Source organism: Dicentrarchus labrax, unplaced genomic scaffold (genome assembly GCF_905237075.1).
Source record: "Dicentrarchus labrax unplaced genomic scaffold, dlabrax2021, whole genome shotgun sequence".
In the NCBI taxonomy this organism is placed as follows: Eukaryota; Metazoa; Chordata; class Actinopteri; family Moronidae; genus Dicentrarchus; species Dicentrarchus labrax.
In genome coordinates, this window is record NW_026136708.1 from 22,795,408 (window position 1) to 22,810,943 (window position 15,536).

Consider the following 15,536-nt stretch of genomic DNA (forward strand, 5'->3'; position numbering starts at 1 on the left):
CAATAATCTAATATTCTGTATAGATCAATGCATATTTTATTCATCAAATCACAGGATTTTATAAGCACAATCATGAATGCGTTTCATTTTTATTCCTCTGCGTTTGTTGTAGATTTCTTCTTAAAATCATTATTGAAAAAACATTCAAATATACAAACCATTGGACGACAGAGCGGTTTTAGTAATTTCCTGTCTGTGTGTCACGTAGGTTTACTTTAGCCACTGCCAGTGCTGTTAAATATAATTAAATATGAAATATGAATATTTCACGTCACTGCCACTCCCCTTTAGGAGCCCTGTAGCATCCTGATTCTGTTGACTCTATAGGGAGAAATAAACGTGAGCTCAGATTATGAACATGAAGACTTCTGAACATTTGGACTCTGTATATATGACTTGCATATTAAAAACTAAAGGAGATGTGGATGAGTGTGTGAAAGAAACATTCAAAATGTAATGAAAAAGGCAAACTGAAACTGAACTGAAATAAAACAAATGAACAAATCTTTATTTTTACTCATGCAGAGAGAGAGAGAGAGACAGAGAGAGAGAGAGAGAGAGAGAGAGAGAGAGAGAGAGAGAGAGAACAACATTCACCAAGACACACAAACAAAAACATTAAATGGAGCCTATAAAGTTGCTGGCAGGCTCCCAGGTATCTTCTCAAGTTTTGCCACTGAAAAAAAAGAATGAATGCAAACAAGTGTAAGATCATTGCAGATACCACAATATTAGTTTATATTAATGGGGTATCATAGAACAACAAATGACTTAGGATCGGTTTTTCAGAAGCCTGGTACTAACCTAGTATGGAAGTAAGTACATATATATTTATAAAGCATACTGTAAAAAAAGCCAACAGCTTTAAAATCAGCTAATGTGGATCAAAGTTCTGAGTTATTACCAAGAGGAACAAGGCAGCCAGCTCACTTTTACCTCTTCTCTTCTCTGCACACACACACACACACACACACACACACACAAAGAGAGAGAAACACAAACACAGACAGCAGCTGCAAAGTTGTAATAATTGTTATAGTATGCTGCAATAATAGCAGATATAACATTATGTTTTTTGATGGATGTTTAATTAAGCAATTGTATTGCAAAGTGAATAAAAAATATTAAAAATGAGAATGTTTTGGTGTCTTGATTTAAGACAAAGTCACTTATTTTTTTAATGCTATTTGAAGAAATTGTGTCTTATTTTAACTACTTTTATACTTGTTATTAATCCCAGATTAAGCTGTCATTTCTTAAAATTAACTCAGTCAAGAGACCAAAATTCTAATTTTAAGTAACTTAATCTGGGTTTTCTGGTTTTTCATTGCTTTTTATAGAAAAATTTACTTAAATTTAAGATTTTCTGTCTAGTTTTAAGGCCCATTTTAGTCTGTCAGAGGAAGAACTTTGTGCTTATTTTAAGAATTCTTGTCAAGTAAAAAAAGCTTACCCCATTGACAGATGTTTTTGCTGGATATAAGATAATTTGGTAACACTTTATAACGAGTACACACTATTAAGCATTAGTTAAGCATGAATAAACACTGAAATCATCATTTATAACGCATGAATACACATTAGTATGTAGTTTATAAACACAGTTATACATGTTTTATTCATCATTGATAAGCACATTAGTTATGGATTAGTAAATACTGAATCCATCATTTATAAAGCATGATTCTGCTGTAAATAGTCATTACTATGTGGTTTATAATCACAGTTATAAATGTTTTACTCTCCATTGTACTGTACATTTCTGCATGCACTTGCACATCCACTATTCAGACATGTATTAATGATTAGTGACTGTGTTAGCAGATGTTCTATAAAACTCACAACAAATTCATTTTCTAATGATGGCCTATAAACAGTGATTAATGCAGGAATTCACAGTTACAAAGCACTTACTACTCCTTCATTAAGTATTTTGCACAAGCTGAACTAAAGTGAGCACTATCTATGGCTTATTAAGCATTTACAAATGAGATATAAAGGCTGACATTGCCTCGAGACTCACAACATGTTCAGTTATCTTAACAGACGAAGGAGAGACACAACACAAAGGGATATAGAACATATTGTATTGATATTTACTGCAACTTCCCAACATATTGTATGAAGACGAACAAGGCTGGTTTATGAAGACATGCTATTGTTGTGATCTTCTCTGTTTGGGACGTTGAGCGAGCAGTCAGCGGCTCTAGTGGAGAGTATGTGTCTTTGTTTGGTAGCGGCGGGTCGGTAACGTTAGTAACGTTAGTCGGGGAGCGAGGGCAAATACCTGCAGCTGCTGACAAGCTAACGTTAGCATTTTTTCTTCACAGAAACAAAAGTTTTAAGGCAACAAAGTTCAGTTTTAGACTCAAAGTTGAATATTTGTTCACACTTTAATATTTGAGTCATAAAAACACTTTCCCTCTAACTGTGCTTTCAAAAAGAAGAAGATTTGAAAAACAAGCAGCCACATTTGATCCTAAAAATGTTCATTTTTCTCAGAGTTATAGAAGAAGATCAATTCTTTCTATCATTTCTTTCATCTCTACGTCTGCAGGCTGCACATTACCCTCACACATGATCCCTTCATCCCAGCATCCTTTGCTCTTCTCTTCCTTCAGCCTCCTCTTCCTCCTCTATTACAGTAAACACATCAGGTTGGTACTAACTAACATCAGCTGTGTGTGATCCTGTACAGACTGAACTATCTGGTCAGCAGTGAGAAAGTTTCTCTCTCCCTCCTACAGAGGACACAGAGACACTGAGGAACCAGACCTGAACCAGAACCCGAACCCAGGATAAAGAGGTTCAGTGAATGTGGTGTTGAAGGTGTGGAGGTGGATCAGTGTGTCAGAGGAGACTGTGTAGAAGGACAGAGTGCCAGCAGGACAGTCCACATACACTGCTACTCTACCGGAGGAGGAAGAGGAAGAGGAGGAGGAGGAGGAGGAGGAGGAGGAGGAGGAGGAGGAGGAGGAGATGGAGATGGGTGTTCTTCTCTTATTGTGACAGACAGAGTAACGACCATCAGAGCACTCCAGACTCCAGGACTGATCATTCCATCCAAACAAACAGTCTCTACTGTTTCCTCTCCTGCTGATTCCTCTGTAACTCACTGATATATAAACTCCTCCTCTCCACTCGACCTCCCAGTAACAGCGACCAGTCAGACCATTTCTACACAGCAGCTGAGGATAGTAAAATCTGTCTGGATGATCAGGATATGACTGATCCTCCTCCACATTAATCATCTTCCTGTTGTTGTCAGACAGTTTGATCTTTCTGTTCACTGTGTTTGTGTCGACTGTGAGTTCACAGGAATCTGATGGAGAGAACAAGACACAATACAGCTGCAGTTATTGATCTATCATCTGATCATTGATTGACACTTTGATGATGACATCAGAGCTGTGAATGAGTGATGTCACAGTGTGAAGATGGTTGAATGTGTGCTGCTTTGTTTTCACACTTACACTTCCTCAGACCTGGTCTCAACCATCGGACTCCAGCAGGCTCCACCCTGAAAGGAGGAGGGGGGGTCAGAGCAGCATGGAAACATGGACATTACATCGCTCTCATACACAGAGCTTATTCTCTACAAATGGACTTACATCTTCACATGGAGCACTTATTATTAATCAGCTGATAGTCTTTCAGTTCAGTGGAGCTTCTTCTTATTGGCCGATGGCTACAGCTCATTATTTTCACTTATTGATGATCTATTATTATTATCAGTATTATATTTGTAACAGAATGTTTACATTGATTACCTTTAAACAGTTTAACATGGGAGGTGAATTGTTAAGAGCCGACTAAATATAATATTTCTCTGCATTTACTTATTTTTAGTGTAATGCTAATTTTTACATTTCTGGGCGCCATGTTCAGTGTTAAAGTCAGAGTTAAAAATATGCTATATGTGGGCTAATGCTCATGATTTGTATACATATGGGTTTTTCCTGATATAAATAATGTGTTTCAGTTCATGTTGAGATGATTAAAAATACATAAGGGTGAATATGAATGAGAGACATGATTGATTAGAGATAAGAGATAAGTTGTGTAACATGATTTATTAATACGGGTAAAAAGGAAACAAAACACAATGATGTCTAAGCTTTTAAGGTCTCAGGATATAGTTCATCATTGCTTTTGTTTAGAAGTTACACTTGAGTTAAAGAGAGATATGATACTGTACAGTAATTGATGAGAGATAATTGGTTTTTTGAGTTGCTGGATCTACATTCTGGGTTTCCTGTGGGATGCGAGGCAGGGTTAGAGAGTATCTGGAATTCTCCATCTTCATCATCTTCCTGAAGATAAGATCTGAGCAAGCGTACAAACAAACACACACATTCTACCCGGGTAGCACATACACATTGAATACACTTGGACGGACATGGACACACACTAAGCTTTTGGACTGGACTTTGACCAACATTGATATCAGACAGCAATAAGCTGTAAAGAAACACTTTCACTTTCAGTTCTTTTATTTCTTTTATATATTGGAATGAATCTGAACTGTGATTCTACTTTTTGTTGATTGTGAAATTGTGTTTACCTTTTTACATTATTATTATTTACATTTACTCACTCCTTGAGTTGAACCTGAGTGCAGTAGTTACTTCTGTTATGAATTGGTGACATTGAACTGAATTGTTGTTTAGGTGACGCCTTTAGTTTTTCTGTTCTGTTGCCTGGATTGCTGTGTTTTTATGTAACCACAAGATGGCGCCTCAATTAGTAAAGCAAACACAGGTAACAATACAGGTGACACAGATGATGAGCTGATGACTGATAAATGTTATTCTATAGGATGAGTTAAGAGCAGTTGAATTTTGCTACTCTAATCTAACTCTAATTTGTACCCCAGGGCCGCTGGAAGTCATTTTGAACAGGGGGTGCTGTGAAAAAATTGTTTGGTATTTTTGGACAAAAAACCTATGAGCCTATAGGCCTATTTAAAATACATTTTAAAAATAAATAAATAGATTGAGATTCACTACTTTATTGTCATATACACTTCAGTGCACACAGCCAGGGTCTGTAACACACAGACATCATCAGTTCTCAGATGAATATATGCGCTATTAATTAAACTTCACAATAACGCTATAACAATGCAATAGATTTGTTCAGCTGGCATGAACCTGAGTCACTGCACCATCTACGTTTATGTCACACGCGACTCTATTAGCTCCAAAATCCTTTTACGCAAACCACAAGGAAATAATCTCTGACTATTTAAACGTTATTGAACAGTTCTCTACATCCATTACGCAAAGAACACACGATCAAAATAACACTCCATCTCCATCCCCACCACCTTGCAAAAATACTATAGTGTGACGTTAAACTGCATGAATAGATATGAAAGTGCGCAGCGGCACCATGCTCTCACTTTGAGCTACAGACAGGGTGCCCTGGTTACAGGTGTCCAAATGTCGAGGTGCGCTCTGGGGTCGTGGAGATAAAGTCTCTCATGTGGGGACGAATGTCCAGGGAGTTCAGAATGTCTGTGTGGGCATGCATCAGTGAAAGGTGTGTGAGTCTTTTCTTGGTCATGGTGCTGCGTACCCATGTCTTCAAAAGACGCAAGGCGGAGAAAGTGCGCTCGGATGAGGCCACGGAGATGGGTAGGCACAGACATAACTCGATCAGTTTTTCTGTCTCTGAAAACATGGCTCTTGTTTGTGGCTGGAGCTTTGTCAAACATGATGCTACATCTTGGACTGTGACACACTTAGACCCTCTGTCTTTTGTGACATCGGCAAGCTGCTTGAGAACCTCTTTACTCGGCGACCACTAGCCTGACTGACGTTGACGACGTAACTTCTGTGAACCTTTGTTGATTAGGCCTCAGAATAATTAAATTAAAATCCAAAATACACGTAATAGCCTACGTGTGTCAAAATCATTTCCCCAAAATATTCATAAAGAATTTGTAAATTGTGCAAAATATTTTTGATACTTTTTTAAAAATCTCCCTGTCACCACTAGAGGGTGCTGCAGCACCCCTACTTCCCGCGGCCATGTTGTACCCTATCCTGAACATAATTACTGATCGAAAATAGACGAGGTAAAATAACCAGAGATACTTGAGGACTGTGATAGGTGGAAATTGAATATTTTTACCAGCATAGACACCTTTATTTGACAGTTACGAGACAGGAAGTCATGTGAGAGAGAGTGAGAGAGAGAGAGAGAGAGAGAGAGAGAGAGAGAGAGAGTGAGAGAGAGAGAGAGAGAGAGAGGGGGATGTGACATGCAGCAAAGGACCGGGATTCGAACCGCGGTCGGCTGCGTACGTATACGCATTAAACTTCGCTATGCCATGGCGACCCCACACTAGCTTTGTGTCCCATCTTGGCCACCCCAGTAAAAATGTCCTGGATATGCCACTGCACACGAGGCTAATGCTAGTTAGCATACAGTCCACACTTCAGTTTATGCTCTTGTTCAGCACAAACACCAAAACTTGTGTTCTTCGTCCTCTCAGCAGAATCCAGACTCATAAAAACCGTCAGCGTTTGAATTAAAGAAATAAAGTAACTTTAACAACACTTAACAAACTCATGAACAGCACAGCGTCTCTCTCTCTCTCTCTCTCTCTCTCTCTCTCTCTCTCTCTTACGTCTCCGTTTCTCTTTTTAATCCTCTCAGAATCCGGTAGGTTTCCTCATACTCATCTCTAATAGACCCTGATTGGACAATGACAGGTTGACACCTGAATACTCTAATAAACAACAAAACATACGGCAGGAGGTGTTCAAGGACTGCTCAGAACACAGGAAAATTCAATATCTTCTAAAAAACATAGCAAATATACATTTCCCTGCATTAAACACAACTGATCTCACATCAGTAGTAATTCAGAATAGAATTTAAAATCCTCCTCCTCACCTACAAAGCTCTTCATGGTCAGGCCCCTTCATATCTTAAAGAGCTCATAGTACCCTATTACCCCTCTAGAACACTACGTTCTCTGAATGCTGGGCTACTTGTGGTTCCTATAGTCTCTAAAAGTAGAACAGGAGCCAGAGCCTTCAGTTACCAAGCTCCTCTCCTGTGGAACCAGCTTCCAGTTGTGGTTCTGGAGGCAGACACCCTCTCCACATTTAAGAGTAGGCTTAAGACGTTCCTCTTTGATAAAGCTTATAGTTAGGGCTGGATCAGGTGAGTCCTAAACCATTGCAGGTACTCATGGATCCTGGTGGAGCCTCAATATTACTGATATTATTATTATTATTATGATTATTATTATTATATATCATATATATTAAATATATCTAATATATAATAATAAATGCCCAAAAGTCAAATTATTGCAGCAAAATATGTCTCCTCATGCCACGAACTGAGGACAACTAAACAAATTAAATTACTTTTGTCTTTTAATATATACACTCACACTCACGTTTACAGTTTTATTTATTTATTTTAATTTAATATTTTAATTTTCTAAAACACACATCTTCTTCATCAGTCATTTCTAGTCTCAAATTCAATTCAATTCAAAATGGGCTTTATTGGCATGAAAGTTTTTTAAAAAGCAATATTGCCAAAGTAAAGTATTCAAATACAATACAATAAATCAAAGATATATACATTATTATTATATGAACATTATATTAGTTATATACAGTGTGTGTGTCTGTGTGTGTCTGTGTGTGCGTGTGTCTTAATCATTCACTGTCCCTCAGGTTGTGGCATGTTAATACATACTGGGCAGCAAGGTGTGCTCGCTCTCCTTCTCCGAGGAGCATTTCTAATTTGGAGAGGTCGTTCATCTCTTTGAAATCTGGTATCAAAGAGACGAACTTGTTCAAATAATTTTTTCTAGTAATATTTAATTTTGTACATTGTAGGAGAAAGTCAGAAAGTCTCTCTCTCTCTCTCTCTCTCTCTCTCTCTCTCTCTCTCTGTCTCTCTCTCTCTCTATCTCTCTCTCTCTGTCAGGGCAGAAAAGGAAGTTTTTCCTTGCCGCTGTCTCCAAGGTCTTGCTCATGGTGGGAACTGTTGGGTCTCTGTAAATAATGTTATGAGGAGTTCGGTCTAGACCTGCTCTATTTGAAAACTGTCCTGAGATAACTTCTGTTATGAATTGGTGACATACAAATAAAACTGATTTGAACTGAACTGAACTGAATTGTAGTTTAGGTGACGCCTTTAGTTTTTCTGGACTAAAAGGTAACACACGCTGATGGCAGATGACATCCATCAAAATATCCCAAACTATTTATGATGTGAGCCCACAAACCTGCAGCGTGACAACATTGACAAATATCAACCCGCCATGATGCTCACCAACCCATCAGGATAAACCACTGTCCTATTTTCCAATGTCGAAACAAGACATCGGTCCAGAAAAACAGAAATTTCATCACCTTTCCTCTGTCACCTGACTACTACTACTGTATTGATCCGCCTCATACCTGAGAGTGTCCAGTCTCCAGTGTGGATCCTCCAGTGCAGCAGACAGCTTTATTGCTGAGTCTCCTGGATGATTGTAGCTCAGGTCCAGCTCTCTAAGATGGGAGGGGTTGGAGCTCAGAGCTGAGACCAGAGAAGCACAACCTTCCTCTGTGATCAGACAGTGTGACAGCCTGCAAACACACAGAACAACACATTACATAATAAACATGTTCAAGGAAAGAGACTCAAACTAAATAAACAAAACAATATTAGGAAGATTACAATTTTATCCATCAACATAATTCAGGTTTAAAGTGGTTATCAGTTGAACAGGTTGACAAATTCTGACCTGAGAGTTTCCAGTTTACAGTGTGGACTCTTCAGTCCAACAGAAAGCAGCTTCAGTCCTGAATCCTGCAGGTCGTTCATACTCAGGTCCAGCTCTCTCAGACTAGAGGACTGGGAGCTGAGAACTGAGACCAGAGAAGCACAACCTTCCTCTGTGATCAGACAGCCTGACAGCCTGCAAACACACAGAACAACATGTAGTCCGGTGTAAAAGTACAGGGGTTAAAACAAGTTAATTTGTAATACAAATAACTGTTGGTAATTGGCCGTAGGTAAGGGAGTGAACAAAAAAAGGGGCGGGAGAATCGAGCCAAGAGGACGCCATTGCTGAACGGGAAGGACTGTTTCACGCTTCCTGAGGAGGACTTTACTTCTTCTGCCGTTGGCTTTCATCTTCATCTCTTCATTAACTGTTTCTCCAGGACTTATTCCAGACCGTGAGTTGGATTTTTCGTGTGACTGTTAATTGTCACTGAGGATAAGTATTTGCCTGCCGCACCGCACCGAGCAACACACAGGCCTTTTTTAGTTTTTGTGTGCGTGTGAGAGTGTGTGTGTGTGTGTGTGTCTGTGTGTGTGTGTGTGTGAGAGTGTGTGTGTGCGTGTGAGTGTGTGTGGGCCCACTGTTTTGTTTAGAGTTCAGTTAAGTAGCATATTTGATCTGAGTTTGATAAGTATAGAGAAATCATATTAAGGGGTAAGAACTAGGAATTATTTGAATTTTGAATAGTATTTTGATATTGCCAATTCTATTTTGCTTATTATAAGTGTCTATTTTTCTACAGTGTTTTGCCAATTTTGGTAAAGGGTATTTTGTTTACAACTATAATATTTTTATTTTAAAGAAGTCCAATTTGAGTAATTGTGTTATTTCATTTTTAATATCTGTTAACTAGCAAAGTAAATATTATTTGAGTTAAACTGGAAAACAACTGGTTAGTTAACTATTATTTCATTTATTTGAAAGAGTTGTCTGGGGTCAGTTATTTAAAATAGTGTAGAGTACGTGTGAATAGAGCCACTGCTTAGTCTAACAAAGTTGTTGGTTATTCAGTCCTTCCAGAAGAATGCAGAGTTTTTTCGTGATTGTTGCGGGCAAAAATCCTTCATTATGCGGCACGTTTTCTTAAAAATGCGATGGAATATGATATTTAGGCAATTGTATGCGATGAAATTGCGGGAACTTGAAAAAACTGCGGTTCGATGAAAAAGAGAAAAAAAGGTGATTCCTCCTTTTTGAAACTAGTTTGATTTAACCCACTGGTAACAAAAAAGTGCAATCTTACAACTGTTTTTGTTGGCAAATGAGACTGATTTTCAGGCTTCATCATGGCTTCATCGCGGGGTTTGCAGCTTTTCGATGATGTTCATGTCACGTAATTATGTCACTTTATAACATTCCCATGGCAACAGGGGAAAATGGCTGCTCTTGTGTGAAGTAAATGCAACATTTTTCAACTGTCTGCTAAGATATATGTGACTTTTTTGCAACGAAAATGCAGGGATTATGAAATCATGCAAGCCCCACATATTTTGCGTGGAAAGTGCAGCATGTTTGAAAAAAATGCAGCCCATCAGACTTTGGCTGATTATGCATTGAATTATGTGATCGCATAATCGCGTGTTTCTGGAGGGACTGGTTGTTCATAAAGTATTAGGCCATAAAAAGTTTCACACAAAACAGGTAAACCTTCGTGGTAGCTACCTTAATAAATCGAACCCAAACACCCCATCATTCAAGTCCAAGGTGAGTTGCTTTAACTTAAGCATTTACTGAGTGTTGGGGTGCTACAAACACATTACATAATAAACATGTTCAAGGAAAGAGACTCAAACTAAATGAACAAAACAATGTTAGAAAGATTACAATTCTATCCATCAACATAATTCAGGTTTAAAATGGTTATCAGTTGAACAGGTTGACGAATCCTGACCTGAGAGTTTCCAGTTTACAGTGTGGACTCTTCAGTCCAACAGAAAGCAGCTTCAGTCCTGAATCCTGCAGGTTGTTGTTACTCAGGTCCAGCTCTCTCAGACTAGAGGACTGGGAGCTGAGAACTGAGGACAGAGCTTCACAGCTTCTCTCTGAGAGGTTACAGCGACTCAGTCTGTAGAGACAATGATCAACAATAAGAAAAATAACATTTGTGACCAGCACTTTATCACTCAGCCAAAACCAAAAACACTTTAAATTAGTTCTGTAAAAATGATATCAGCTAGTGAGGAATTCCCAATGTTGGTGATATATAATGTCTTTATAATCTCTCTAAGTCGAAAAGATAGGAGAGTATTTAAGTGATAATACAGAAATCCAACTATTTCTGTACTTACAGAGCTTTGTTGGAGGCTTTGACCACTGGCAGCAGCCTCAGAAGAGCCTCCTCTGAAGCAGAGTATTTCTTCAGGTCAAACACTTCCAGATCTTTTTCTGATGACAGTAAGATGAAGACCAGAGCTGACCACTGAGCAGGAGACAGTTTATCTGTGGAGAGACGTCCTGAACTCAGGGACTGTTGGATCTGATCCACTAGAGAACGATCATTCAGTTCATTCAGACAGTGGAACAGATTGATGCTTGTCTCTGCAGAGAGATTCTCACTGATCTTCTTCTTGATGTACTGGACTGTTTCCTGATTGGTCTGTGAGCTACTTCCTGTGTGTGTCAGCAGACCTCGTAGGAGATTCTGATTGGTCAGCAGTGAAAGACCCAGCAGGAAGCGTAGAAACAAGTCCAGGTGTCCTTGTTGACTCTCTAAGGCCTTGTCCACAGCACTCTGGTGGAGATATTTTAGATTCCCTTTGTCGTTAATTAATTTAGACCACCAGGATGTTGTTTGTTGATCTGCCAGCAGATTGACTCCAGAGTTGATGAATGTCAGATGGACATGAAGAGCAGCCAGAAACTCCTGAACACTCAGATGGACGAAGCAGAAGACCTTGTCCTGGTACAGTCCACTCTCCTCTTTAAAGATCTGTGTGAACACTCCTGAGTACACTGAGGCTGCTCTGATATCAATGCCACACTCTGTCAGGTCTGATTCATAGAAGATCAGGTTGCCTTTCTGCAGCTGCTCAAAAGCCAGTTTTCCCAGAGACTCAATCATCTTCTTGCTGTTTTTATTCCAGTGTGGATCTGTCTCAGCTCCTCCATCATACTTGATGGTCTTCACTTTGGACTGAACCACCAAGAAGTGGATGAACATCTCAGTCAGGGTCTTGGGCAGCTCTCCTCCCTCTCTGGTCTTCAACACATCCTCCAGAACTGTAGCAGTGATCCAGCAGAAGACTGGGATGTGGCACATAATGTGGACGCTTCGTGATGTCTTGATGTGGGAGATGATTCTGCTGGCCTGCTCCTGATCTCTGAACCTCTTCCTGAAGTAGTCCTCCTTCTGTGGGTCAGTGAACCCTCTGACCTCTGTCACAATGTCAACACACTCAGGAGGGATCTGATTGGCTGCTGCAGGTCGTGTGGTTATCCAGAGGCGAGCAGAGGGAAGCAGTTTCCCCCTGATGAGGTTTGTCAGCAGCACACCCACTGAGGTGGACTCTGTAACATCAGTCAGGATCTCAGTGTTGTGGAAGTCCAGAGGGAAGTCGACACTCATCCAGACCGTCAAAGATGAACACAACCTGGAACTCTTCAAACCTGCAGATTCCTGCTTCTTTGGTTTCAGTAAAGAAGTGATGAACAAGTTCCACCAAGCTGTACTTTTTCTCTTTCAGCACATTCAGCTCTCTGAAAGTGAATGGAAATGTGAACTCTATGTCCTGGTTGGCTTTGTCTTCAGCCCAGTCCAGAGTGAACTTCTGTGTTAAGACTGTTTTCCCAATGCCAGCCACTCCCTTTGTCATCACTGTTCTGATTGGTTCATCTCTTCCAGGTGAGGCTTTAAAGATGTCTTCTTGTCTGATTGTTGTTTCTGGTCTGTCTGGTTTCCTGGATGCTGTTTCAATCTGTCTGACCTCATGTTCATCATTGACCTCTGCAGTTCCTCCCTCTGTGATGTAGAGCTCTGTGTAGATCTGGTTCAGAAGGGTTGGGTTTCCTGCTTTAGCAATCCCCTCAAACACACACTGGAACTTCTTCTTCAGGTTAGATTTAAGTTCACGTCGGCAAGCTGGAGCAGCAGTTCCTGAATGAAGAAAGAAGAAATGTAGTTAATAAGTAGAAGCTCCAATAAATCTGATGGATGTAAACTTTAAGACATCAAGATGGTATTTATTTTCCTCCCCCATTAAATCTCTTCAGCTCATCAGTTGTAAACAGTTTCTGTTTTCAGTCCAGAAGAATTCATAGATCTGATACAATGTGTGCATCATATTATCAGCAGAGTTTTAAAAGTAAACTTCTCCCATGTTGCCTCCATTTCCTTTTTCCATCATGTTCAATCTGTTAAAATCCTCTTACTGCTCTGTAGACAGTCAGCCAGCTCTTCATGCTTCATTCTCCTCAGGAAGTGCACTGTGATCTTCAGAAATGCCTCTCTGCTGCTCCTCCTCTGCTCTTCATCCTCACCATCCAACACCTCCTCATCCTCCCTCTGACTCTCTGAGCATTCTGGGTAATCTGAACTCAGAACCTTCTGGATCTTCTTCAGCTCGTTCTTCACAAAAGTGACAATGTTGTCCTCCAGCAGCTGCAACAGAATATTATATAAATGACTCAATCAAAGTCAAATCATGGAAGCAAACATCAGATCCATGTTGGACAGACTGACAATCCACTGGTCTAAAAAGTGCAGCATGGAGATTATTGTGAACACAATAGATGTAAAAGTAGTTGTTGTCCATGTACAGACCATAAATATGGAGTCCAGGTGTGTTTGATGCTGCTGGGCAGACTGACCACTGGGAACCTCTGAGCTCTCCTGGTCCACTCTGTGGAGGAATCATGAAGAATGAGCTCACATTATGTCTGTCCACACAGAGACAAACACAAGGTAAAGGTCCATGAAGTGATATTTGGATGTGAACAGTGAATCTGATGACTCCCTGTAGTGGTAAAGGTTTACGAGTCCTGCTGATCCCACTGAGAATCAACAGCTCAGTTTGGTTCAGTCCCAACAGCTCTCACCAACCCCTCCATATAGTTCTCCCACCCTCACTGTACACTGCTGAAGTGCCCTGGAGCAAGGCACCTAAAGCCTCCAGCTGCTCCAGTGGAGCTGCTCAGTGTCTGCTTGTATCAGACTGGTTGTACTGGGCAGCTCCCAGTGTGAATGTGTTTGATTGTGTGAGTGTGATGCAGCTGCTGCTGAAAGAGAGTGTTGGTGCTCAGAGAACTTCATCTGAGTCAGTAAAGGTTGAAAAACTGGAGATTTCACAACTGAGAGTCTGATAAAAACACATCATTTTATTTTACCATCAGTTTGAAATCCTCACCTTTGATCAACAGAGTGGCGGCCATCTTTGAAGTGTATAAGATGACCCATAGAGCGATCACTCTTCATGGACACACAGCTGGGTTCAGGTTTTTTCCTCCTGATAGAAAAACAGGATCAGTTCTGCACTGCACCCACAACACACTGAGACAGAACCTGCCAGTGACTGAATACACCGACTGTACACAGTGTATTTGTACCCAGGGAGTTCTTGGTTAGGATTCCTATAAAGTCAGTGTTTGATTAAGACATGTTTCACTGTGTATTTTAAAGCTGTATTCAGTGCAGTGTGCAGTATAGGCGGGGAAATGATGGAGTGGAGTGACCATATCGGTCCCATTAGGATAAAAAGAGGAACAGACGTGGTGTCAAAGCAGTGAGTTTCTATAAACTGCTGCAACTATTTGTTCACTGTGAAACTGAGGCTGTTGTAAATTGAGCTGATCAGACACAAACCATCACCGTCCATTAAAAGACATTTAAAACATTTAAAAATAGGAGTTCACAACTGAGAGTCTGATACAAACACATCTTTTTATTTTCACCATCAGTTTGAAATCCTCACCTTTGATCAACAGAGTGGTGGCCATCTTTGAAGTATATAGGATTATCCATAGAGCGATCACTCTTCATGGACACACAGCTGGGTTCAGGTTCAGGACAGTCTGGTCTCTGATGGATCCTGATAGAAAGAAATTCATTAAAGCTCACATATTCAGAAACATTCTCACTGAATCAAAGACTTTGTGAAATGATGTATAATTTGAAATGTTTGAATACAGGGCTGGACAATAAGAACAATGTCTTCAATTACTGACATTATGGACGTGTTACTGAACACAATTTACTGATGTCACACACTTCAACACACTGTCTGAATTCCATATAATTAAAGTGAGAGCAGCTACAACATCTAACCAGAGAGCAATCAGCTCCCAGTCCAGTCCAGAAGAGCAGAATGTGGAACTGGTCAGACTGGAATGAATCAGGACAAACATCAGCAGTGAGCAACATGAGGAAGGAAATCTGCTCTGATTGATTCAAACACACGTTACTGTTACATTGCTCGTTATGAAGCTGAATGTTTCTCCTGATACTGATTTGAGATCAGATTGTCCAGCCCTGTTTGAATACTGACAACTACGTACTTTAGCTCAGATAAATGTCTTTGTTTCAAATGGAGAATCAAAGCCTTTGTGACATGGAGAAGAGTCATGGACAGTTAGAGATCCTCATCTCACCTCTGAGCTTTGGTCCTTGTGTCATGTTCCCCACACAGAGTGCTTTTAGAGGGAGGGGCTCCCTCCTCTCTGTCCTCACACTGATCCATAGCAGAGCCCACACCTTCACACAGACACAGCAACATGCTCATTCATTACAGCAAGC

The 15,536-nt window shown here is 40.1% G+C and overlaps 2 protein-coding genes across 4 annotated transcripts in view; both read right to left on the bottom strand.

Moving 5' to 3' along the window:
* Positions 1-15,513, bottom strand: part of LOC127368329 (NACHT, LRR and PYD domains-containing protein 12-like) — a 55,212-nt gene extending 39,699 nt beyond the window's left edge. Inside the window, 3 exon segments of the mRNA XM_051408987.1 lie at positions 14,152-14,250; positions 14,716-14,832; positions 15,392-15,513. Coding sequence (XP_051264947.1) covers positions 14,152-14,250; positions 14,716-14,832; positions 15,392-15,480 — 305 coding nt within the window. The 5' untranslated portion in view covers positions 15,481-15,513.
* On the bottom strand, positions 1,587-12,516 carry LOC127368346 (NLR family CARD domain-containing protein 3-like). Of its 3 annotated transcripts, XM_051409049.1 has the most exons (6): positions 11,098-12,516; positions 10,701-10,874; positions 8,768-8,941; positions 8,439-8,609; positions 3,474-3,520; positions 1,587-3,322 (listed from the first exon to the last, which is right to left on the bottom strand). In XM_051409049.1, the coding sequence occupies exons 1-6, from the start codon at positions 12,372-12,374 to the stop codon at positions 2,742-2,744; spliced, it is 2,424 nt and encodes an 807-aa protein (XP_051265009.1). In that variant the 5' UTR covers positions 12,375-12,516; the 3' UTR covers positions 1,587-2,741. The 3 variants fall into 3 exon arrangements, with proteins under 3 accessions (XP_051265009.1, XP_051265011.1, XP_051265010.1); XM_051409051.1 differs by lacking the exon at positions 8,768-8,941; XM_051409050.1 differs by lacking the exons at positions 8,439-8,609; positions 8,768-8,941.
* Positions 15,514-15,536: the final 23 nt, after the last annotated feature.

What these genes read in the sequence shown, in the direction of transcription:
- LOC127368346 (XM_051409049.1), bottom strand. Translation starts at nt 12,374, where the DNA reads ATGAGTGTCGACTTCCCTCTGGACTTCCACAACACTGAGATCCTGACT. An exon ending in AAAGCCTCCAACAAAGCTCT is followed by an intron (nt 10,875 to 11,097) that starts GTAAGTACAGAA and finishes TTGTCTCTACAG; the next exon opens with ACTGAGTCGCTGTAACCTCT. An exon ending in TGTAAACTGGAAACTCTCAG is followed by an intron (nt 8,610 to 8,767) that starts GTCAGAATTTGT and finishes GTGTGTTTGCAG; the next exon opens with GCTGTCACACTGTCTGATCA.